This window comes from Lontra canadensis, unplaced genomic scaffold (genome assembly GCF_010015895.1).
Source record: "Lontra canadensis isolate GAN:19392208 unplaced genomic scaffold, GSC_riverotter_1.0 scaffold71, whole genome shotgun sequence".
NCBI lineage: Eukaryota > Metazoa > Chordata > Mammalia > Carnivora > Mustelidae > Lontra > Lontra canadensis.
The window spans coordinates 2,099,443-2,125,338 of NW_022631065.1; the positions used below are offsets into that span (position 1 = coordinate 2,099,443).

The window sequence follows — 25,896 nt, forward strand, 5'->3', positions numbered from 1 at the left end:
TATTTCATATCAAGTTTGCCCTATATACATTTAATTTTTTTGTGGCAGAATGCTTAGAAATCTATGTTGTGAAGATTAAATGTTAAACTTTATTTAGGGTTGTTATTCTTTTCTTTTTTACTCTAATAATGTCTCCCAAAGTCTACCACATAGCTGTCACTATTTCTTTTTCCAGTTTAGACTCTACTCCCTACTATCTATCAAGATACACTCTCAAGGAGGGTTAAAGATGAGAAAATAAATGTACGTTGCTAATGGCAGGTTCCGTAAGGTTTTCTGTTGGACTTCACTTCCTTGTCCCATACCAAGTAAGTCATTTCACAGAGAATTATTTTGACACTACACTTATAAACAAGGTCAAACTCACTGATGAGTATATACTGCTACTTTTGTTTACATATGTTGACAATCTAACTTATCTTATATTATCCCTACATCAAGTAAGATCATTTCCCTCTTTACATTTTCCCTCTTTTTAAAACTTCCTCTTATTTCATTTTTCTTCATTCTAACAGTTTTGATTCTACTATCTACATATATCTCAGCTCTTTCATTTTCCTATACTTTTTATAGGATATGTTTCCTGATCTTATTTAAATCCAAACGTATTTACTGTAAATAGATGCAGGCACTCAATGATGTACTTCACTGTAACATCTAAGGTAGTTGATGACTTATCAATGAACTTTATTTAGGAATAACCAACAGAGTATTAAAATATTTGTTATACAAATTAACTAAGGCACTGGGTCTGATAGGGTTGAGGATCACTCATTTAGTGGATCTTAAGCAGAATTTCTTGCAAATGGAATAGAACAGAAAAATTATCAGAGTACACTGCAAATAGGGTAGTTTCATAAAACTTTTGTTTCCATTATGTGTGTGTTTTCTGAGTGTTGAAAAACGTGTTCCTTGGGGTGCCTGGGTGGTTGAGGCCATGATCCCCGGGTCCTGGGATTGAGCCCAGCATCGGGCTCTCTGCTGGGCAGGAAGCCTGCTTCTCCCTCTTCTACTGCTTGTGTTCCCTCTCGCTGTCTCTCTCTGTCAAATAAATAAATAAAATCTTAAAACACACACACACACACACACACACGCACACACACACACACACACACAACTGTTTCTTGCTACAATTCAGGGCCAAATAAGTTTGCAAGCCACTCTTAAAGTCCCTTCCTTCTCCACCTCCCCCAGTAACTGTACAGAGCAGTGGTCAACAATTCTCCTACAAGGTCATTTCCCCTCTTGGGCTTTCTGCAATCTATTTCCCATCTCCATGTCCTCTTCCTCTCTCTAAAGCCCATGCAATCTTGCCTTCCCCACTTCCCACAGGTATGGATTAAAGTCACTCCCTCAATTTATTTTTTACCTTTTTTCTGTCTTGAAAGCAAGCAAGTAAATAAACAAAGAAAAAATTATGGGCATGGCAAAAGGCCAAAAAAGTGACCTTTATAGGGGCACCTGGCTGGCTCAGTTGGTAAAGCATGTGATTCTTGATCTCCAGCCTATGAGTTAGGGACCCAGTAGAGATTACTTAAAAATAAAATCTTGGGGTGTGTGGGTGGAGCAGTTGGTTAAGCATCTGACTCTTGGCTTCAGCTCAGGTCCTAATCTGTGTTATGAGATCAAGCCCTGAGTCAGGCTCTGTACTCAGCAAGGAGTCTGCCTGAGATTCTCTCTCCCTCTCCCTCTGCCCCTCCTACTTGTGCTCACTCTCCCTCTTTAAAAAAAAAAAAAAAAAACTAAAAAAAAAAAAAGATTTTATTTATTTATTTTTTTTGACAGAGAGAAACAGCAAGAGAGGGAACACAAGCAGGGGGAGCAGGAGAGGAAGAAGCAGTCTTTATGCTGAACAGGGAGCCTGATATGGGGCTCGATCCCAGGACCCTGGGATCATGACCTGAGCTAAAGGCAGACGCTTATGGACTGAGCCACTTAGGTGCCTCCCTAAATAAATAAATAAATCTTCAAGAAGAATTATAAGATAAATAAATAAAATCTTTTTAAAAAAGTGACCTTTTTAGACATCATGGAATCCAGAAAGCATAAAGAAAAGGCAGAGATATGTCTACAATAAAAATGAAAATCTTTGGGAGGAGCCAAGACATCATATATATATATATAACAAGGCAAATACGACTACGAAAAAAGTCCTTGTATCAAAAAGGCTTAAAATCCCTAAGACCAACGATAATGAGAAAGAAAGAAGCAATTCTAGTGATGGGAGAAAAGTGAGTGCAGCAAAAATTTTAAATGAAAATTAGTTATATCCTTTGATCCAGCATACACCTAGACACTTAAAAAATGAATAGAATTAATGAGATAATTTATTAAGAGTCTCTTAAGTTTTCTAGGAATAAAGTAATATTAGCTAAAAGAGAGATATATTTTATCTATTTTCAAGTATTTATTTGCAGTAGTTACTTGATTTCCTGTCTTAATATGTTATGCTCAACTGGAGGTATTACTTCTGAGAGAACATTTTGAAAATTTGGTTATCAGAATGATTGGATATCACCTGGCCATTTGGGAAGTTGACTGATACCAGGAATTCTAAAAATTTGCAATGTGATTACAGTGAAGAACTGTCCTACCATTCCCATGGCTTTAAAATGTCCAATGGGGTGGGGGGAGTCCCAATGGAGGGGTGCCTAGTTGGCTCAGTTGGCAGAGCATGTGACTTTTGATCTCAGGCCCAATGTGGGTGTGGAGTTTACTTTAAAAAATAAAAATAAATAAAATGTCCCAATGGAAAACCCAGTCTATAATGACTTGAACTTAGAAGCTTAAATCAGTGCTACATATAGATACTAAGTACTTTTTGCATGATTTTAACACACACTGAAATCACCAGTAATACAACTGTTTGGGTAAATTGTTTAGAACTTGACACCATGAGTTGTTCAAAAAGAAACAGCATCGAAGGCAACTTTGTTTAAGACATCTGAACTGCCAACCTGTCTATTAGGGATTTGCATCTGAAGTAGTCACTGTGAAGTGACCCTGTATATAGGTACAACCTCTTTATTTCCTCTAATATAGTCATGCCTGAGCATTCACATCTTGAAAGACACATTATTTTATTATACATTATTTCATTTTTATTTTTCCTTTATATTATAGCATTACAGTGATTTCTTTAAAGTATGCAAATAAGAGTTCTTTATAGAAGAATCCCAATGCATAAACACAGAAAAAATGGTAAGAGCCGGAAAATCAGCATCTTGCAACCACTCTGAAACAAGAGATCCAGGCAGCTTACATCACTGACAGCCCACGGAGAAACAGGCTGACATTTGAACCCACTGAGACAACCAGACATTATGGGCCTCTCAGCGTGATATATTAAGAAGTATTATGAACTATTCAGCACCTATGAAACATTCTTACCAAAAACAAACATCTGAATCAAGCCTCTAGAACAGAGTACCACTTAAAAGAAATATGGGGAATGAAAGGATACATTAAAATGACATCACAAAAATGTAAGCCAGAATGTGGGAAATACTATCAAGGAAACAGTTCAGTTTCTTTAAGAAATAAATGGCATTTTAAAAAGAGAAGCAGGCTGTTATAAATTAATAGAGATTTTAAAGGACATACCAACCTCATGTAATATGTAGACTTGTAAGTATTGATTTTAACAAACTAACTTTAAGAAGACACTTTTGGGACAACTGGGAAAACTGAACATGAACTAGGTATTAGATAATATTAAAGAATTATTGTTAATCTTAGGAGGTACAATAATGATACTATAGCTTCACATACAAATGTGTGTGTGCATATGTATGTGTGCGTGTGTACAGTAATGTATCCCTACCAGCCAGGAATAAATACTGAAATATTTGTGGATGAAATGATATGCAGGTCTGGGATTTGCTTTAGAATCTTCAAACCCCCAAAAAAGGGAAGGGGCTGGAAACGGATACAAAAATGGCAAAACGTGGATGTGCTGAAACTTGGTAACAGAATAGGGTAATATGTTAATTATGTGTTAATCTCAGTTGACTTCTTTAAAGTCCTAGAACAGGAAAAAAAGGATACAGAATCATCTCCTTAGTTGTGTTTAGGTTGCCACAAACCTATGGATCAACACTCTGTGAGTTACTCAACTAATGAGCAGCTCTTACACCATTATCTAATACATCTATCCTGTCATCTAATAAATCCATCCTATCCCTGAGGACAAGGACAGTCTTGGTCTGATATACCCTAATGTGGGAGATGTACTGTCTACAGTGATACTTTGATATATCTTTCTATTTTAAGCAAACTCTACGCCCAATGTGGGACTTGAACTCATGAGATCAAGAGTCCCAGGCTCTACTGAATGAGACAGCCAGGTGTCCCTTGATATACCACTTGAGAAGCCCAATCAAAAAAAGAGCTAAGTTTGGTATGCTTGGTCTTGGTATATTCTCCATGGATCCTTTTCACTATTATCTTTCATAGGCCTTTTCCTCAGCAGATTTGTTCTACTGTTCACAAAATCTCCTGTGTGTTTTCCTGCTTTGGCCTTTGCATTACAACCTCATTTCTGGCCACGGCATTGGTCTGGAATGTCTATATGCTTCTACTCTGTCGGGACAAGTCCCTTCTCCACAAAGCTGGCTCAAACCCCCTCTCCTCAGTCTCCATGCCTTCATCTGTACACTTTGATTTACAGAATGTCAGAAAATGAAGAGGCACTGGTAGCTCTCATTGGCCTTTTAATTTTAAGTAGGTAAGCCTTTTGGTATCTCCTATATTTTTATCCTTCCTGCTCTTTTAGAATGCAAATTCCTTGAGGGCAGGGACTGTATCTTATATAAGGAAATATACCTTGCATATTGTTAGCACTCAAATTATATGCAAAGAATTTAGAAGTAAAATAAAACAGCTGTTTTCTATACCCAAGATGAAAATGATGCAGATGGCTCAAGTAATGAGTGCTTGTTATATGCCAGGTACTAGCCTATTTTATAAATAATAACCACTGACCAACCACCCTAAGGCTAGTAAGCATTATGCCCATTTCATGAAATGATGCACAGAGAGATAAACAACTTACTGATATCACAGTCAGTGAGTGACCAAGGCAGGTTTGAATTCAGGCAGTCTGGCTCCAAAATCCCCTTCTTAAATTTACTATTCAGCATCTCAGAAAAAAAACTTGAGGAAACAGGAGAATTTTATCCCTTCAGAAATCTAGCCTCTAGTATTAGTCTACAAACCAATAAATAAACTCTAAGCCTACAGTTTTGGGTCACTTCATCTCAACACTATGTACAGCAGAAAACAGGGTAGAATAAGAGTCATAGGATCTGAATGCTAGTCCTAACTATGACCTCAAGTAGTATGACTCAGCCTTTCTAGAACACAATTTTATTTGGGGAAAAAAAAAAAAGAAAAAGAAAAAGAAAAAAAAAAGGAAGGTTGATTTCCTTCTGGACCAAAAGGTCTATTATTCCACTACCTCTTGATTTTATTCATGAGAAAAGAGAACAAAAATAAACTGATTCATTATCCAGCTACCAAGCTGGCCTAATTCCCACAGTGAGCTCTCCTGGTCTAGCCCTGTATCACACTACAGCACCGCCCCAAGAGACACACCAGGCTCTCTACCTCTGTGCTGCCTCTTTCCTGCTATTTGAGAAAAGACGACAAGGTCCGTAGGCCCTGAGACAGACATTTACCTGGTTAAAGGTTTGGGGAACTCAAGTCGCAGTAAGCTGGAGAGACAAGCAACACAGTCACATCAGTCACATCAATTCTTGACTTTCAGATCTCTAATGACCCGCTGAGCATGTGTTTGTTCATTCATTCAGCCAATTCAACTCCAGGTCACTCATCCAGACGGCTTACATACCTCTACTTGAACATCTAACAGACATCTCTAACCTAGTATGTCTGAAAGAGAACTCCTAACCCCCCTGCTCCCCACCGCCTCCAAAATGCTCCTTCCCTCTTCCTGCCTCCCTTGTCTCAGTAAGTGGCCCTCTTCCTACCCACATGCTTTTGGCTACACTACACCCAGCAAGTTCTGGTAGCCCTACATTCAAAGAATTACATTCAAATGTCTCACCAGGCCTATAAATGCCCAATATAATCTGGACTGGTTTCTCCCTACCTAGTCCTCTCTCCTCTTCTTCCCAGCCACTCTATTCCTCAAACAACCTGCTTTATTCCAACCCCAGGGCTTTATTCTCAATGAAGTATCTGCTTGCACGAACATCTGTGGCACCTGGGTGGCTCAGCCGGTTAAGCCTCTGATTCTGGATTTTGGCTCAGGTCATGATATCTCAGGGTCATGAGACTGAGGCCCGCATCGGGCTCTGTGCTGGGTGTGGAGCCTGTCTGGGAGTCTCTCTCCCTCCAATCTCCTTCTAACCATCCTTCCCCTCCTCACACTCTAGTTCTCTCTGGAAGGATGGAAGGGAAGAAGGAAGGGAAGAAAGGAGAGAAGAAAGACCACATCGTCTGAAAGACCTTTCCGACCACTCTTTCACCTTCTATCATATTCCATCCTTATTGCCTCACTCGGCTTTACTTTCTTCAGAGAATTTATCATGAATCAAAATTATACTACAGGTTTCTTTGCTGTCCTCTTCCCCCAATTAAAATGTAAACCCTACAATGAGAACTTATCTTTCATTACTCTATTCCCAGTTTCAAATACTGAGTGCCTACAGGCACATATTTATTTATTGAGTGAATGAATTTTCCCAGTTTCAGTTTTTTTTTTTTTTTTGGAAGATTTTATTTATTTTTGAGAGAGAGCAGGAGCACAAGCAGGGGAGGAGGGGCACAGGGAGAGGGAGAAGATGACCCCCTGCTGAGCAGGGAGCCACATGTGGGACTCAATCCCAGGACCCTGGGATCACGACCTAAGCCCAAGGCAAACACCCAACCAACTGAGCCACCCAGGTGCCTGAATTTTCCCAGTTTCTAGTATTTGCCAAAACCTGTTCTAGGTGCTAGAGATACTTTTAGCTGTTGACATCTCTCCTTCCTCCATGGCTAAATCTTTAGGTAGTGTTCCTAACTTCTCACCTACATTGAGGATTGAACACCCTGCAATCTGGGCTCTCTAGACCACTCCTCTGAAAATGCTCACTGAATTCCACAACTTCCTCACTCCAGTAGCTCCAGCCAACAAACACTTCGTTCCTTGTCCTCTTGACCTATCTGAGCAATACTGACTGAATCCTCCTTCCCATAAAATCAGCCAGCATTCTCTCCTGGTTCTCTTCCCACTCTCCAGGCTCTTCCCATTCACAGTCTCCTGCTCCTTAAATGTTCAATGTTTCCAACGGCTTAGTGATCAGTCTCCCCTCATCTTCTCAATCCATATGTTTCACCGTCACTGAGCAACCGACTCCACTATTGTGGATTAAGTCCAAACTCTTCTGAATTCCAGACCCACATGTTCAGCTGCCCCTGGACATCTCTAGCTGGACTTCCCACATGTACCTCAAACCCAACATGCTAAAAATGGAAATCAATTTTCTTTCCCCTGCTTCCTACCCTCTTCCTCAAAGCATGTTTCTCTGTCTTTTGCAGGCATCTTGGTGATGGCAATGCCCAACTAATCAAGCCAGAACTCTGAGCTTTCCTGGACTTTTCACTCTTCCACAATCCTCATGCCTAGTTAATGACCAATAACCTATTTGCATGCACTACAGCAACTCTCTGATCTTATGCTAATTTAATTGTCCCCCTCCTCCCTGCAAATCCATCCTTCAGAGCTATCCTTCTGGAACACAAAAATCTAATTCCTGGCTTAGAATTTCCCAAAAATTCACTCTCTATTACCCTACCCTCTGGACAAAGTTCATCTCCTGGCATTAGCCCCCTCCAACCCTTTCTGCTTCAGTAATGTTAAATTTTTTACGGTCTCTCCTCAAAGGAAAATCCTTTTCAAGTCTCCCTCCATGGGATACTCTCCCCATACCACAACACCCTGAAATCCATCAACTACCAGTTCAAATGCATAACTTCTCTTGGAATGCCTTCATGAATTCATCCAAGAAACAGAGCCTCCATCACCTATTGACTATATACTGTAAGTATAAATTTATTACACTTTTACAATATTGTATTATAATCACCTCTCATCTTATGAGAGCCGGAGCCCAATATAATATTTCCACTTAGAGATGGTATTCAAAATATACTTATTAAATGAATGGTTTAAAGGAGGGGTCAGCAGGGGCACCTGGTTTGGGTGGTAGAGTATGAGACTCTTGATCTCAGGGTTAAGTTGAAGCCCCACGTTCAGCGTGGAGAGTACTTAAAAATTTTTAAGATTTTATTTATTTATTTGAGAGAGAGAGAGAGCAAGAGAGAGCACAAGCTGAGTGAAGGGCAGAGAAAGAAGCAGGCTCCCCACTGAGTAGGGAGCCTGATGTGGGACTCGATCCCGGACTCCAGGTTAAGCAGATGCTTAACCAAATAAGCCACCCAAGTGCCCCTTAAAAATAAAATCCTTAAAAAAAAAAACAAATAAAATCAAGTAGGGGTCAGCAAACAACGGCCCATGGGCCCAATCTGGCCTGCTACCTGTTTCTGTACAGCCTGCTAGCCAAGAACAGTTTTTACACTTTTTAATGTTTAGAAAAGAAAAAAAATTTAAGAACAATAATTGGTGCTGCATGGAAATTGTATGAAATTCAGATTCCAGAGTCCATAAAGATTTTCTGGATCATAGCCATGCTCACCTGCTTATGTCCAGTCTCACGGCTGCTTTCAGACTGCCAACAGGAGAGTAGAGGAGCAGCAATGGAGGCCATATGGCCCCCAAAGCTGATTTGCTATAGCTTCTACAGAAAAAAGTCTGCTGACCTCCAAGTGAAATATACATGAACATGGGCTTTGGTTTCTGACAGAAATTGGTTCAGGATAGTAAGTGGCTTTACCACTTACTATCTGTGTGACCTAGTACAAATAACCTAACCTTTCTGAGATGCAATTTCCTAATTTGTAAAATGGGTTAACATATCTTGCTGGTTAACATACAGCTGAGGGTCTCTGCTGTAGGAATCGGTCTGTAAAGTGCTTGGTACAGAGTACTTAATGTTGAGAAGCCAGGCCCAGGTTGGAATCCCAGCTCTATGACAGACTGTATGACCTTGGGCAAGATGCTTAACTTCTCAGTGCATCAATCTCATCTATAAGACGTGGATAATATATATTTCACAGGACTGTTGTGAGACTTAAATGGGTTGGTACATGTGAATGCTGAGCAGTGCCTGAAGACAGCAAGCACTCAATAAATACTACTATTAGTATAGCAGTATTAATGGTTAATATTAGTTTTTCCCTTCCTACATCTACATCACCTCTCATGCCTATGCAAAGAAGCCTGCACTTACAGAAGTAAGTTAATACCGGCATGACAAGTACTATTATAGAAAAACGGGTGATCAGGAAAGGGTCTCTGTGGCTTGCATTCACATCACAATCATGGTTCTCTTACGTCTCCAATCCTCCCTTTTCTAAATGTTTTCTTCCTTAGAAATCTAGCAAATCCCCAGGCTTTTAAACTAGGGAGCTATAAAATTCTCATCCCTAGCCAAGATATTTTGCTTTCTTGAGTGCCAGGGTAGTATTTCTCAACTCCTGATTTCTACCTAATGGGTCAGAATCACCTTAAACTGAAAATGACAAAAGCTGAAAATTATTCTCCCCCCAACAGTTCCTCATCTCTCCCCTCCGATCTTCCTCATTTAGTAGAAGAACCTCTTATTCTTCCAGGGCACAGGCTGATTGTCCTGAAATTATACTTTAGTCCTTGTTCTCCTGCAATAAGGCTAGCTCAAGTCATCTTTTTCCTTTTGCTCCTACTGCCACTGACTACTTCAGGCCCCTTTAACTTCAAGCTTATTCCACGAAAAAAGCTCTGACTGGTCTCCCCACCACAGGCACCACTCTATCCTGTGTGCACTACCACACTTGTCTTCCTAAAACATAAAACTTTTCACCAAGCCCTTTCTCTGCTTAAAACTTTTGGTGTACTACCCCCTCTTCCATCCCATAATCTATATGGATAAAGGCAGAGATTGACTTCAGTGTGGCAACCTAAACTCCTTCCCTAACTACCTTGCTCCAGTCTTCCTTTTTAATCTTATTCCCAGGATAAAAATATCATCATCTTACATTTACACAGTGCTTTATTTTACTCAGTAAATATTCATACCTGGCTGGCATTTCATCCCCAAATAACCTTTGGAGAGAGGCTAAACAGATATCAGTATCTTTCTTTCATAGATGAGAAAACAGACTTCCAGCACCAAGCTGGGAGTCAGAACAAATGGGTCCTGTCCCATTCCCCACTTGGATTCCTAGTAAATCAATCTGCCAAATACCTCACTCCCACCACTTACACACAGGAGTCTTCTCTTCCAGAAATCCAGTCTCAGTGTTGTCCCATCCACCTCTCTCCAATATACCTCACGCCTTCTTAGCTCTCTAGTTTACCCTCTACCATTCTCTCACTTGGTAGATGGCCCTAATCCCCAACTCTTGTTATAAAAATATAGTAATACAGTATGGGGGATACAGCTATTATAATACAGCCATATTATAAAAACACTGTATGGTGACAGATGGGAACAAACGAGACTTGTAGTGATCATTTCAAAATGTATATTAATAGTATAATAATACTATTATAATAGTATTAGTATTAGTATATATATAGTAATAGTATAATTATACTATTATAATAGTATAATAATATAATATATTAATAGGGGTGCCTGGGTGGCTCAGTAGGTTAAAGCCTCTGCCTTATGCTCAGGTCAGGATCCCAGGGTCCTGGAACAGAGCCCCGCATTGGGCTCTCTGCACAGCCGGGAGCCTGCTTCCTCCTCTCTCTCTGCCTGCCTCTCTGCCTACTTGTGATCTCTGTCAAATAAATAAATAAAATCTTTTAAAAAATGTATATAAATATCTAATCACAATGCTGTATACCTGAAACTAATATAATATTCTATGTCAATTACACTTCAACTTAAAAAACTCACAGTTGTTTCTTCAAGTCTTCAGTTTAAATGCCACCCTTTTGGGAATGGCTTCTCTGACACCCAATAACATTCTATTCCACATGCCAACACCATGGAAGTTGTAGTAACTGATTTGACACTTACTGCCCCAGTCATACTATAGCTAGTTTATCTAATATACTTAGGCCTCCCAAAAGCCCCCTCCAAAAGAAAAATTGTTAGAGTTTTCTATTTGTCTCTGTACCTATCACAATACTTTGCACATAAGGACTTGAAAGTTTTGGATTAGACAGCGTTGGCGAGTGTTTTTCAAATAGCAAGTCACAAACCATGAGTAGAATGTGAAGTCAATCTAGAAGTCACAACTAGTATTTTTTTTTCCACTTCATATGGGTAATGTGCCGACGTGGTAGTAAGGTCTGAGAGAGGCACCTGTCACATACGCAGTGAACAGCCAATCACCATGCTTATGAACTACAAAAAGGTCAGTATTTTGTTCTTAATGAAACAACAGAAAACAGAATACATCTCTCATAGTAAAGATGAGTGCTGTTTTGTGAAACTCTTATTTCATTACATCTGTACATAACTGCTCGATCATAATATCAGATAGTTTCTTAATATGTGTTATATATAAAGTTTGAAAGCTGCTAATGTAGATGACCCAGTTTCTAGGCTCAAAGGTTTTACATTTAAGCCAGAGAGATATTTGCTTTCTACCAAACCCCACACCCTACAAGAACAATCAGCTAAACAGAATACATAGATATACAGGGGCTGAGGGAGCCAAAACTTTAAAGAGTAATGAGTGTAAGGGAAAGTTCGTAAAGAAATGTTTCTTAGAGATGTTGGAATGTGCTACAACACTAGGTATTTAGTTTCCAGCCTCTGCCATTTGTTTAGCCATGAAGACCTCTCTATAGAAGGGCTCTGAAAACGTATTTCTCAATACTCACAGTTAAAGGGTCCTCACCACAGCCCACAATACAAGGGTATGTAGGATCTGGCCTGTCTATGGCAACATTTTCCTTTCCCTCTCAATCATGGTCTTCTGGCCACAGTGCCCTCCATGCTGTTCCCAGAACATTCCAAGTTTCAGCATCTCTGCACCTGCTATATCCTTAGCTGTATCCTTCCTTCTTTAGATTTATTTTCTTCTTTTTATTTATTTGACAGAAAGCACGCACAAGCATGGGGAGTGGCAGAGGGAGAAGCAGTCTCCCTGCTGAGCATGGAGGCCAACGGAGGGCTTGATCCTAGGACCCTGGGATCATGAACTGAGCCCAAGGCAGACGCTCAACTGAGCCACCCAGGTGCTCCCTTCCTTCTCTAAATATCCTTCACTTACTTCCGTTTTTTTTTCTTTTAATGTCTCATCTTCAAAAAGGCCCTGCCTGACCACAGTATGAGGACCCCACTCTCTATTCCCTTAACCAACTATATGGTTTTTCATAACACTTGTCGCCTCCTAACACTCTATTAACATTCTTTTATGGTCTACCCCAGGGATCCACAAGGTTTTTCTATAAAAAGCCTAACAGTAAATATTTTCAGCTTCTTCTGTCACAATTACTCAACTCTGCCATTAAAATATAAAAGCAGTTAAGACAATATGTAAATGAGCAGATGCAGCTGTGTTCCAATAAAACTTTATTTACAAAAACAAGCAGCCAGCTAGGTTTGGCTCAGAGGCCACATACCCCTAGTATATTAATTATTTTTTTCATTTTTAAAAAAGATTTTATTTATTTTTGACAGACAAGAGATCACAAGTAGGCAGAGAGGCAGGCAGAGAGAGAGAGAGAGAAGAGAGAGAGAGGAGGAAGCAGGCTCCCTGCTGAGCAGAGAGCCTGATTCGGGCCTCGATCCCAGGACTCTGGGATCATGATCTGAGCCGAAGGCAGAGGCTTAACCCACTAAGCCACCCAGGCTCCCGTCCTAAAATATTAATTCTAATAGAATGGGTCATTAAAAAAAAAAAACAAACAAACAGTATGTGTGTCATAGGAACAGGAATCTTCTGTTTTATTCATTATGGTACTCATGAGGCCAGAACAGTGCCTAGCCCCAAGTACACATCCAGTTAATTCAATATATATGTGTTGAATAAATTAATAGTCCACTGGTCTGGAGTGGGGAGCTTCAACTCTCTTCCACTTCCTTGAGTGACAGTAACATGGTGTTCAAGAAGAATGAGGCCAAAGTCAGCAACTATATTTCCACTTGGTTAGCACCATACCATGACAAATGGTATTGCAACCACCATGTGCCCCTGCAATAACCATCTCACACATACAGGCCTTTGGTCCTAACTGGGTCCAGGCAGAAGCCTATTAAAACACCAATTCCTTGGCTCCACCCCCAGAAACTCTGATACAGTAGGTTCAGGGTAGGGTCCAAGAATCTGCATTTCTAGCCAAGATCCTAGGTGATGTTAGTAGTGCTGGTCCTCAAGTACTCTCTGGGAACCCGTACATAAGAGCACCCAAAAACCATATAGTACTAGTAAGAAAAAGAAAGCCATAAATTCCTGATGTTCCAGTGATCTGGTTGCAGGGGACTGAAAAAGAACAGAACCATAAAACTGACTGTTGCATGGAAATGCTGCTTTAGTGAAATGAAGGCAAAAACCAAAAGGTCTTTAATTTTTAACAGACCGCCCGATGCTCTATTTTTACTTGCAACTGTAGTTCTAACTGGCTAAAACAATACGTCAAACAGGTACAAAAGAGAAATAAATCATCAATGGCTGGGGCGCCTGGGTGGCTCAGTGGGTTAAAGCCTCTGCCTTTGGCTCGGGTCACAGTCCCAGGGTCCTGGGATCGAGACCCACATCGGGCTCTCTGCTCAGCGGGGAGCCTGCTCCCCCCCCACCCGCCTGCTCTCTGCCTACTCGTGATCTCTGTCTGTCAAATAAATAAATAAAATCTTTAAAAAAAATCATCAGTGGCTGACTAACCTTGATAGTGGACTATTAGCTCATAATCAGTTCTTAAAAATTTTTTAAAATTTTTATTTATTTTTTTTAAGTAGTTTCCACTCCCAACATAGGGCTTGAACTCAGGACCCTAAGATTAAGAGTCTCATGCTCTACAGACTGAGCCAGCCACATGCCCCAATTTTCTTAAAATTACTTTGAGGAAGAATCATAATTGCCTGCTTTTCTATTGTTAGATGCTAAAGGCCTTTTCTAGATGGATACTAGATATCCAATCTCATTACAATGAAATATACCCCACCAATAAATTACCAAGCCTGGAGGTCACTTTCTTGAAATGATAAAAAGTCTATCACCACCAGATAGAATCTACAACTACCTCCTGAATCCACCATAATAGACTTGCAATGGACTAGTAACAATTTTTACAAGTTCTACATTTGTCATCACAGAGGACTTAAAATAACCCCCCAAACTCACATTAAAATCACCCGGAGGCCATTATTTACTCTTCCAATCTTAACAGCCCACAGAGGGATTATACTTTATATACATTTGTAGCTGTTTATAAAGTAGTTTTCTATTGTAATGGTTATATGTTGCTAACATAGGTTTAAAAATAATTTTAAAGTGAAAAAGGTAAAAAAAGAGTCTTAGGAAAGAAATTCAAGAAGCAAAAATCCAGAATGTTAATGAATGGACCATTAAGACAGCAATACTATATCAATATGTACCTACAAAAAGGGACTGTATGTGATCAAAAAATGTATTAGCAGACCCCCAAAGCACAAGTCTGAAGATGATTCTCAGCTAAGATCAAGTATTTTCAATCCAAACTTAGTATCTGAAGTGTACTAAGTATAAAATATACACTAGATTTTTAAATTTTGTAAGGAAAAAAAGAACATAATTTTTATGTTGATAACATGTTTAAATGCTAATTGGATATACTAGGTTAAAGTATCAAACTATTTACATTTATTTCACCTCTTTGGCTTTGTTACTGTGGCTACCAGAGAATTTAAAGATTTATTTGAGAGAGAGAGAAAGCAAGTGAGCTCGTGCACACACACAAGTGGGAAAGACAGAGGGAGAAGGAAGGAGAATCTCAAGCACTGATTCCATGCTGAGCATGAAGCCTAATACAGGGCTCGATCTCACAACCCTAAGATCACAGCCTGAGCTGAAACCAAGAGTGGGTCCCTTAACCGTCTGTGCCACCTTGGTGCCCCCCTACCAGAGAAGTAAAATTACTTCTGGCTTGCATTAGATTTCTATTGTATAGTGATGGGCTAATCCAATTCTATAAGTAGACTTGCTATTTCCTCTTCCTTTGGGTGATTTCTAAAAAGCTTATAGAAAATGATATGGAGCAATGAAAGAACATGAAGCTATGTGGTATGGCTGACATGGGACATCAGGAAAACCATGGGTCAGGTGTTCATCCACTGTCACTTCAGGTCTAATGACCATTTTTCCTAGGGAAGGGAAGATTAGTCCCTCCCCTGTGACCACTATGTATATCCATAGCTATAGCTACACACACAAATTGCAAACTTTACATTAATTTCAAGTTGCAATTAACTGTATCAGAATCCCTAGCTTATCAGGCTGAATGCAAGATCTCTGATTATGAAAACTACCTGGTTCCCAATTCCCGAACACCCCTAGCTCCCAGTATGTATTTCATTCTTATAGAAGAGACACATCTATAACAACTCCTTTACTTTTTTTCAAAGATTGTATTTATTTATTTGACAACCTGAGCCAAAGGCAGATGCTCAACTGACTGAGCCACCCAGGTGCCCCTATTTTTATTTTAAGATTTTATTTATTTATTTGACAGAGAGAGTGTGTGCACCTGAGCATGAGTGGGGGCAGAGGGAGAGGGGAAAGCAGGCTCCCTGCTGAGCAGGGAGCCCTGAGATCATGACCTGAACCCAAGTCAGACACTTAACCTACTGAGCCACCCAGATGCCCCAGTAACAACTCCTATAAATAATCCCTGCCTGAGGGCGCCTGGGTGGCTCAGTGGGTTAAAGCCTCTGCCTTTGGCTCAGGTCATGATCCCAGGGTCCTGGGATTGAGCCCTGAGTGGGGCTCTCTGCTCAGCAGGAAGCCTGCTTCCTCTTCTCTCTGCCTGCCTCTCTGCCTACCTGTGATCTCTGTCAAATAAATAGATAAAATCTTTAAAACAAAACAAACAAACAAAAAAATCCCTGCCTGTTTTACTGCAATGTCCTTAACTCCTAATTTAGAAAGTTTCTCATTTCCTTGCAGTGGCAAACCTCTACAACCATAGAGGACACGAAAGGAGAATAATGGTTGAGGAAGAATACCGAAAAGCAGTACTGTGTGCTTACTCACTCAACAGTTGCTATATAGCCATTAAGACTTTGCACCCAAAAACCCTAAACTGAATACAAAATTTAAACATTTTATCCCTGGAGCTGTTTTCTCTCTAAGCTTCAAAAAGATACTTATATATCTATGAGGAATAACCTTTTTGAACGCAGACTAACATACACAGATGTGTGTTGAGACTACCACAGTCAAAAGACAATACTGTTACAGAAAGAAATGTACTGCTGGGCAGAGTTAGAAGTAATTGAGAAACTTAAATGAAAATAAGCTTAAAAAAGAAAAAGAAAAAGGAGAGGGAGATGAATATTGCCAAAACATTAAAATACATACATGATTTAATTACCCCGTCATAAAATATAAACTTCAAGGACTAATTCCAGCATACTGGAAAAGAACCACAGCCTGGGCAGCAGGAAAGCATTTAATTCCCAAAGGTGTTTCAAACCCACTGAATATTATCATCCTGCAGCAAGGGTCAACAACTTGTGGCAAGCTCTGGAGATGCCTTTGAGTGGTACTCGAGTGGGAAGTCCATAAACAGCCACTGAATGAATAACTGAATGAATGAGGAAACTCACACATGGTGCAATTAATATTCAGAACCCACAGCCAGTTAATCCGAAACTAGAGCTAGAAGTAGAACCAAAAACAGTACCCGAGGCTAATCCCAAACTATTCCCCCAGGAGTCAGGTCCTCTTAAGTTTTTTTGTTCTGTGTAGTTTATTTATCCCCTCTTACTTTTATGAAAGTTCCAAATCCCCTTTCCCCCATTCTCCTTAACCAGCTCCCCAGATTAAAAAAAAAGACAGCAGTTTCTAGTCTCACCATTTTTTAGACAAGTAATAACATCTCCAACCATCACACACGAGTGTTCACAAAGATGTCAGATGTCTGGCCTCTCACGGTGGGACACGGGGCTCGGTGGTAGGGCACAAAGGTAAGTGTAACACTATACCTACCTTTCAGGGAGCTTCCTGGGGAGGGAAACCAGCAAACAATTACAGCATAAAAGAAGTGCTTGGAGAATAAGGTAGGAGTGCCACTAGAGGGACCCTTAATTTTACTGGGTGGGAGGGGAGGGTGACAACAGTCTTCAAGGAACAACAAAAGAAATAAGTCAACACCAAAAAATAAATTATAATTGAATATGCCTGTGACTGTTCTACTAGCTCAAGTTAGCACTCTAAAGTGACTCTAATGAAAATCCTCTTACTATAAAAAAAAAAAATGTTGAAATTCATGACACTGGCACTGAGTACCAGCAAGAGAGGAAAAAAAAAAAAAAGCCCCACACAATTCAGCAGGACTTAATGCTAAACCTAATTAGTCATGATGTCAAGAGGCTTCACCCATTTATTGTCTGTCCCTCCTAGCTGAAGGTGACTTGACTGACGCACTCTTGTGATTCCAGCTGGCTTTTTCTAGCAGCAGTGATAGACTTGCAGGGACCCATCCATACTTCTGATATTCCTTGCAGCCAGCAGTGAAATCTTCTGGACTGCTGGTTGGCACTGCAGCCATGGAAGAAATACACTGACCACATACACGAAGCGGATGGACCCACACTGCTCTGTTACTATTCAGAAAGACAACTAAAACCACCATTAGCAAACACTGTGGGAGGGCAGTAAGAGAGGTAGTAGGGATGGCACCCTGGAAGGTGCCTAACGAGGAAATTCATCTCTTGCGAGTTTTGCAGGACACTGAGTTTTTACCTCCTGGTACTCAGCCCTTAGGACATTTCCTCAGGCATGAAAGTTGGTCTTTTGTTTCTAATTCCCTGTGGCTACAGATCATTTCCAAGCTCCATGCCCAACTTGCCTAACTTTCCTCTGCCAACACCGTCCTGTCCTCTTGCCCTTACCATACCAAGAACATCCTCTTTTCTTGATCACCCACTTCCTTTCCATGGAATCTAGGTAATGTGCCCCCTTAGAAGACTGTCTGCCTTATCACATATCTCCATCATGAATCAAGACACGGCTAACATATAAAAATCACATTTTTTAAAAAGTTCTGATTGTACACCTCTTAAGGGTTCTTTCTACAATTTTATTTTTTTAAATAATTTTATTTATTTGAGAGAGAGTGAGCGAGAAAGAGGGGAATGTGTGTGTGCAAGCAGGGACAAGCGGACTGCGCTCAGCCACAGAGCCCACGAGGGGCTCAATTCCACAATCCTGAGATCATGACCTGAGCTAAAATCAAGAGTCGGACGCTTAATCAACTGAGCCACCCAGGCGCCCCGCTTTCCTCATTTTAATGAATAACTTCCGCAACAAAAAAATCTATACCTTATCGTTAAAAAAAAAAAAAAAAAAACTAAAAAAACATGGCTTCTAGGACAACACTAAAATGAATACGAAACAAATCTTTTACAAACAGAGATTTTAATTATGAACAGCATTTTACTTTTAACTCAGGTTGGGGAGAGAACCGCACAAGTACCCGCACTGGAGGGGGCTGGAGAGGGAGAAAGACTATTAGGCTTCACACCCAGTGTGGAGCCCAACAGGGGACTAGATCTCATGACCCTGAAATCATGACCTGAGCTGAAATCAAGAGTCTGATGCTTAACCGGGCACCCCTTAACTTTTATGAATATAAAATGTAGGAAATATTTCCTTTGAGTTCATGTTCATGAAAATAACCCCCAGGAATATTTATGCTGTAGTTAAAAAACACTACTCTAGGATAATCCAACAATACCTTAACCTTCACTAAAAATAGCTTTTGGACCTCCAGTTTAAAACAAAAACACCAAAAAACCCATAAACTTCAGTAAATGTACTTGGTAAATGTTATAAAGCTGATGTTTTGAAAATTATGACTCATAAGCACACGGATTTCTTCATTTTTAAGATATTGCAAGCCTGGTCTAGGGATTTGTTTCACATCAGTTTATTACATTTTTATTGTTAAAAAAAAAAGTTTTCAATCTTTAAATAAGATTGCTGCTAATACATCTTAAAATTCTAAGACTGAAAGGAATTTCTTCCAGATTAAATTTCCAATTTAAAATAAGAAAATTATATTTTAGGACATTTTAACTTAAACATGAATGTCAAAATTTAGGGGAAATGAACTCCAAAATGAGCTTTTTATGAAATCATGAAACTGAAAACCAGAGAAATTAAAATATTGACATTCTTATCTATCCTTTATTGAAAGTCAAGGTAAATATAAGTCACGACTTAGTGAACTGAAAAAGTCTAAATAAGAATGTCATAATCTTTTAACAGATCATAGTTGAAATAAAATAAATGATCTGACATGTTGGTAAAAATCTTTTCAGTGGGAGTCAATTTACTTCGCTTACGGGAAGGCAAAAGTCACCACATTAAAATCACAAGCCAATTACCAATCCTGGCTTTGCAGTTCCCAAATCCTGAAAACAAAATTATTGTACTTCACTCTGGGATCGTCCGCATGTATGCTTTTAGTGTCAGATAACATTTTTAGAGAAGAGAAAACTTAAATCTTCTAACAAGAGTAGCACAATTTTAAAAAATGGTACAACTTTTAAAAGCTAGATTAATGGCCTACCTACTTCTGTACTTTACAGTTGGAAAATGAACATATCAGAAGCTTCTGAGAATAATATTAGAACATGACCACCTACCTGTTCACTTACTCGGTATCATTTTTACATATGAGAGTTTTCTAAATGCTAGGGGAAATACAAATCCAGCAAAGATAAGGACTCTATCTGAAATCTCAATTTTTCCCAAAATCAAGAGAAGCCCACCAGAAAGTTAAGAAGGCACTCAAGAAAAACAGATTCCCTCTCTGAAGTGCAGAAATCTGGTTAAGAAAAAAGTTGGTAATTATTTTGTTATTAATTCATTTAGCCATTCCATAGGCATGTCTCACATTTGTCTGTGGATGTTGTGCCACCGAACTAAAGATGAGGAGCTGGGTATCTCATTCATTCACCCCCACATTTCCCTGGTTCCTAGCAAAGTACCCTATACATAGTAGCAACTGAAAAAAGGTTGACTGAATTAAGGCAAAACATGTGTTTCAACTGCAGGTAATCAATTAGGCTCAAACTCATGCAAGAACATTCATAATTTCATTTTAGTTAATAAGCACTGAGTAATTTGATGTGTTTTTAATTTGCCAAGATATTAAATGAATTTCAAGCTCTGAGTAACATTCTTATTTTTAAGCAAATTCGAAAGAAAGTATGTAGTGAAACATTAAAAAAATATTCATACAAATAAAAAAGGCAATGATTGGTTTTGCTGGAACTAGACGGTGTTGGTATGGTGACCACAAAGTGACCCAGAACTGAAGTAAAAGGTTTGTTAACATGACAAGAACATTACAACGAGAATTAGAAGCTGGAAAAATAGAATTCTGGCTAGAAAAGTCATAGTGGGCAAGCAGGAGACTTAATACAGAGTACTGCCGTCTCCACTCAGACAGGGTCTTGAGAAGTTGGGAAGCCTGTATCCCACCCTGAAGAACAATTACTTCTCTACCAAGCTACACAGCGCTGCTAGAAACTGAGGTACAGACCACAGACCAAACCAGTTACTCACCACTACCATCACCCACCGAGCAGAGTGGGCCCTTTACGGGCTCCCAACAATTTCAGTTCCATCAACTCTCTAAAGCTCTAGTTGAGAAAAGAAGTAGGCAAATTATACCCCACAGGCCAAACTGGGCCAAATTCAGCCACCACCTGTGTTTGTATGGCCTGCAAGCTAAGAATGGTTTCTACATTTTTAAAGGGTAAAACAAAGACTCACATTTTATGACACATGAAAATTATATGAAATTCAAATGTCAGAATCCAAAAATAAGGTTTTCATTGGAACAACGCTGTGCTTATTCACTTACATGTGGTCTATAGCTGCTTTTGGACCACAATGGCAGAGATGCCAGAGACCTTCCAGCACACCCAGCCTACAATATTTACTACCTGGCTGACAAAGTACGCAGAACCCTGGCTAGAGCATTTCTTTACGTTCCTGGTTGCATCTCCTTTCTCAGAGGTGGTCCACTGCTTCGAAAGGTAGAGACTCTAAGCTTGACAGATGTCCATCTTGGGGCTGTGTTGTCCAAAGTTACATCATTACATATAATATCCTGCAACTCTTTAGGGTGGGCACAAAGACAAAGTAACAAATCACATGCATTCGGAAGGTCCTGAAAAGGTAGCATAATCCAAATACAACATTACAGGCAGCACACTTCAGCTCTTTTACCAGACTACTACATGGAGTTCTGGGTCACAGTGTGAAAGGAAATAAGAACCACAGAGAATTTGGAGGTTGGACAGATGATTAAAAGACCACAAAAATCATATCACTAAAGAAATGCTAAAAGAAATGGGATTCGTTTGCCCAAGAAATAGAAAGGTGGGAAAAGAACTACAATAGTGAGGGTGTCAAACTCTACATTTGTTGATAGAGTAAATAATGGCAGCCTGAACCAATACTCCACAAAACAGATATCTAATGAATTAAATGTGATTCTTAATGAGGCTGCCACTCCTGCCTTAGGCCTTAAAGTAGCCCCTTAAAAGATAATCACTTGTCAAATACTGTACTGTAGGCCTTCAACTGACCAATTATAAGAATGTTCCTTTTTCAGAAACATCTGGCATTATGTAAGTTACCAGCAAGTGTGCTATTAATGTGCTGAGGTTCAGTAATATTCAAGTAACTAAAAGGTAATGTAAGTTTCATAACCATATGCCTTTCTACAGGGCCAAATAGGGGGAAACGGGCTTAAATTACAGAATTCGTGTTACATTCAAGAATTTTAATTACTCTAAAAGATTACTGAGGGTAAAGGAATCTTCCCAGGACACCATTCAATTAGAATAGAACTATCTGGATGTTTTTCTGAAGCAGAAAAATGGGTCTCAAACCATTCTTCCACTGCTGATTCTATAGTTTTAACTATCCCAGTTCTCACGAGTAAAAGAGCCTGCAGCCATGCTCAGTTTCATTTTGTCTTGAAGGTGGTCAATGTACATACAACATGTAACATCAACTTTAAGATCCCAAATTAAAATCTGGTCGGAGCTTTGGTAACAACTTCTTTTAAATCCCAGATATAGAGGATACATTCCCTTTAAGTAGGCAAAATTGGGAAAATGGGCATAGTTTCCAAATACTTCTATAAGCCTAAGTACCTTATTATCTCAAAATGTCCAACACTTGCACACTGTAAGTGAAGATGGTATTTAGTTTTAAGCCTTTTAAAATACAGAATCTTTGAACACAAAATGTTCTTTGAGTCAATCTCAACACTGCAATTAATAATACAAATTCTGAAACTTACTCTAAATATAATTTTAATCAATCTGAGTTTTTCAACCTCGAAATTCTAAGGCCTGCATCTCTCTAAAAAAACCCTTGCAGTGGTGTGAAGCACACACTAATCTGACTCACTAAACTTTCTCCACTCCTACATCACCTATACAGGATTTTAAAATCAAGAGCACACAATACTTGCAAGCCACTTCTACAATCTTGCATTAACCTTACCAGGATAAACTTTTCGCCAAGTCTCTTAACACTTTTTTGTTTATTTAAAGACTTGTGGTAGTGAAACAAAGAAAAGAACCCCCTCCCCCTTTTTCTAAACCATATGGCAGTAAATTGAAGTTAACTTATTTTTTACCGGCTCAACGCCTATACATCGGTCCTAAACATGTTTCTCTTTGTGCCCTGGGACTGGGTTAGAACTGTCTGCTTATCTGCAACTGAACCCCAATCATGTTTTTAGATCGAAAAACAAGTCCAAAACGCCCCCTGACCATTAACAGACCTCACCACGGTCATTTACCAAAACCCGGTTGGATAGGTAGTGCAGGCAGGGCGAGGGGCCCGAGACCCGCCCGGAGCGAGTCCCGCTCTGACCGGGTGATCGAGCAGGGAGTTTACTCGCCCCAGCCGGGCCGGATCCGCCCCGGGAACTTGGTTACCCGAGCCCAGGGACGCGCCGAGGCCTAGCCGCGAGGCCGGGGCGGGCTCCGAGTGGCGGGGGCTTCTCGCTCCCCGGCCGCAGAGCCTTCCCGCCTGCCCCGCGGTTGCCCGCAGGCAGGGGCACTCGCCGTCGTCTCCCGGCGACCGGACGCGCCTGCCGGGTCCACGGACGGCTCCTCTGCCTCCCGCCGCCGCCTGCGGCCCCGTTCGGCGGCCGCACCGAGCCCTTCCGGGGCGGCGGGAGCGCTAGGCCGCGCCGGAGCCCGCGGCTCCGGGGCCGGCCAGGCGGGCCGCGGCGTCCGGTATCAGTCCCGAGGGCCGGGCTCCCGCCGGTAACGGGCCCCGCCGACTCCCCTCCCCCTCCCCCGCCCCATGACAGTGCAAACCCTCCGGCCGGCCCGGCCGCCCCGCCTCCGGCACCAGGCCCAGCTCAGGGCCGCGGCCGTGGCGGCGGCGGCGGCGGCGGCCGCCGTGGCTCTCCGCCCTCGCTCGCTCGCTCCCAGGCCAGGCGCCTCGGGCCCGGCTCGGGCTCGACCGAAGTCTCCGCCGCTTCCCGGCCGCCCTCCGCGGCGCCTGGCCCGGGCGGGGTAGGCCGAGGCCCGGGCGGTGGGGGTGGGGGCGGGGGCTCCTCTCACCTTCATGTCGGGACATCCTAGTTCAGACGGTGGCGGCACGGCCCCTCCCGGGCTCCGGCTGCAGTGTCCCCGGCGGGGTCCCGGCGCTGCCCGCGCCGGCCGGCCGACTCCCACTCGACTCCCGGGCTCGGCCGCGGGGGCGGGGTGGGCAGGGGAGCGCTCCCGCGGCGGCGGCGGCGGCGGCGGGGAGGCGGCGCGGGGCGGGAATGGGGCCGGGCCTGGCCGGGGCTGAGCTCCTCCAGGAGGCGGGTCCGACGCCGCGGCTCCGCCGGCGCCCGCCGTGACTCGGTCACTCTCGGGCCCGCCGGCTCCCGGCTGCGGCGCGGCGCTCCGCAAATCCCGCTCCTCCCCTCCCCCGGCCCACCCCCCGCCCCTCTCCCCCGGCTCCCGGCCGCCGCCTCCTCCTCCTCTTCCTCCTCCTCCGCCTCCTTCCGCCGCCCGCACGCCGGCCCCGCCTCTAGCTGCCCGCGCCGGGCCCAGCCGCCCGCAGGCCCCGCGGCCGGCGGGCGCGGCGGGGGCGGCGCGGCGCTTCCCCGCGCTCGCCAGCAGGCCGCGGTCGGGCGCCCGAGCCCGGCCTCGGCCTGGCCTGGCCGCCGGCGCGCCGCCGCGCAGCGCGTAGGGAGGAAGAGGAAATGCCTGGCCGCCGGCGCCCGCTGCTCGCCGGTACTGCCGGTCCGCGTGGCCCGAAGGGCGCCCTCCTGCCCGGCCGCCCCAGCTCCGTCTGGGCCCTAGCGGGGTCCCAGCAGTGGGCGCCCGCGCCGCTGCGCTGGGCTGGGCTAAGCTGGAGTGACCGCGGTCGGCGGGTGCTGCACGGCAACGAGCTGCGGGCCCCGAGGGGCTCTGGTTCTGGGGAGCTTGGCTGTCTGGCCGGCTGGGGAAGCGAGCGGCGGGCTCCGACCCTTAGGAGAGGCTGCGGACTGCCTGGGGACATGTGTTTGTGTTTCTTTTTAAGCCAGCTGCTCGGAACGGAGAGGCTGCTGGCCTCCGGTGGTCGTCGGGTGTTGCCCGGCCGGTGACTCGCGGTCGAGAGAGGGCGTGGGCGCGGGAGGGCGCGGGAGGCGGCCGGGCTTGGCTACCGTGCTCCAAGGCGGGCTCCTCGAGAACCATCTCTTTGAAGACTCTGCCCCCGCCAGTCTGGGTGTCCGACGGTACCCGCGCAAAATTTGATCCAGCTCCTTGGCTCGCCCTCATTGCGCTGCTTGGAAAACTGTTGGGGGGTGGGGTGTGTTTTCCTTTTTTTTCCCCTGCCCGTGAACCACTTTCCCGTCTTCATTTCTCTTTCACATTTTTACCCTCTTCCTCGTCAACTTTGTTTTCAGGCTTATTAATTCAACGAACATGCATACTGACTGCCCCTTAACATGTGTTCGTGGTAGCGTGGTTTGTTAGAAATAGACCATGCTTTGGAGTCAAGACAGATCAGCCATCGGATTCTGGTTCTGATATCCTCTGTGTAGCCTTGGACAAATTATTTAACTTTGCTGAGCCTCCGTTTCATTGTACCGTGTTTGGTTTTGGTTATTTTAATTTATCCTTTTATATTTGAAGTTGTTCTTGTTTTTTTTTTTTGGTTGTGTGTGTGTGTGTGTGTGTGTGTGAAATTAATCCTGTCTCTAGGCTAAAGCTACTACTCTTAATCCCGCATTACTAGCTGTGTGACCCGGGGCAAATGATAGCCTTCCTGTGCCTTGATTTCCCCATCTTTAAACTGAGCATGATTACGGATGATACTGTGTCTAATAATGATAATAACAAGGAGGTATTTGGAGGACTAAGTGCTGAAATGTACATACAATATCTAGCACAGGACATAGTAAAAATAGTTTGTTATAAAATTTAATTAAATTTGGTTTTAAGGCACTTCTTGATTTCAAACATATTGAAAAGCTCATCTTTAAGTCAAGAAATAGCTATTGGTGCACTCAGATCTACCCAAGGACTGTATTTGGTAGTCACTAGTGATAGATATCAGCCAAATAAGGTTTAAACAAACGAGGATTTAAACAAGAACTTTGTCACCGGA

General features: G+C 42.4%; 2 protein-coding genes and 1 non-coding gene across 3 annotated transcripts in view; 1 reads left to right on the plus strand and 2 right to left on the minus strand.

Annotated features, from left to right (window-relative positions):
• The window catches only part of KCMF1 (potassium channel modulatory factor 1), a 74,668-nt gene extending 50,444 nt beyond the window's left edge, over positions 1 to 24,224 (minus strand). Inside the window, exon 1 of the mRNA XM_032880674.1 lies at positions 23,874 to 24,224. Coding sequence (XP_032736565.1) covers positions 23,874 to 23,889 — 16 coding nt within the window. The 5' untranslated portion in view covers positions 23,890 to 24,224. The remainder of the gene's footprint in view (positions 1 to 23,873) is intronic.
• On the minus strand, positions 11,372 to 11,474 carry LOC116881176. Its single transcript, XR_004385362.1, has one exon. It is a non-coding gene; the product is annotated as a small nucleolar RNA U13 (small nucleolar RNA).
• On the plus strand, positions 24,080 to 25,370 carry LOC116881072 (homeobox protein cut-like 1). The gene is made up of 3 exons (XM_032880600.1): positions 24,080 to 24,118; positions 24,335 to 25,095; positions 25,193 to 25,370. Exons 1-2 carry the CDS (start codon positions 24,080 to 24,082, stop codon positions 24,887 to 24,889), a joined length of 594 nt encoding a protein of 197 aa, XP_032736491.1. The 3' UTR covers positions 24,890 to 25,095; positions 25,193 to 25,370.
• The last annotated feature ends 526 nt before the right edge of the window (positions 25,371 to 25,896 follow it).

Coding starts and splice junctions, on each gene's coding strand:
- LOC116881072 (XM_032880600.1), top strand. CDS start 24,080: ATGGGGCCGGGCCTGGCCGGGGCTGAGCTCCTCCAGGAG. Junction 24,119..24,334: donor GGGCTGAGCTCCTCCAGGAG/GCGGGTCCGACG, acceptor CCCCGCCTCTAG/CTGCCCGCGCCGGGCCCAGC.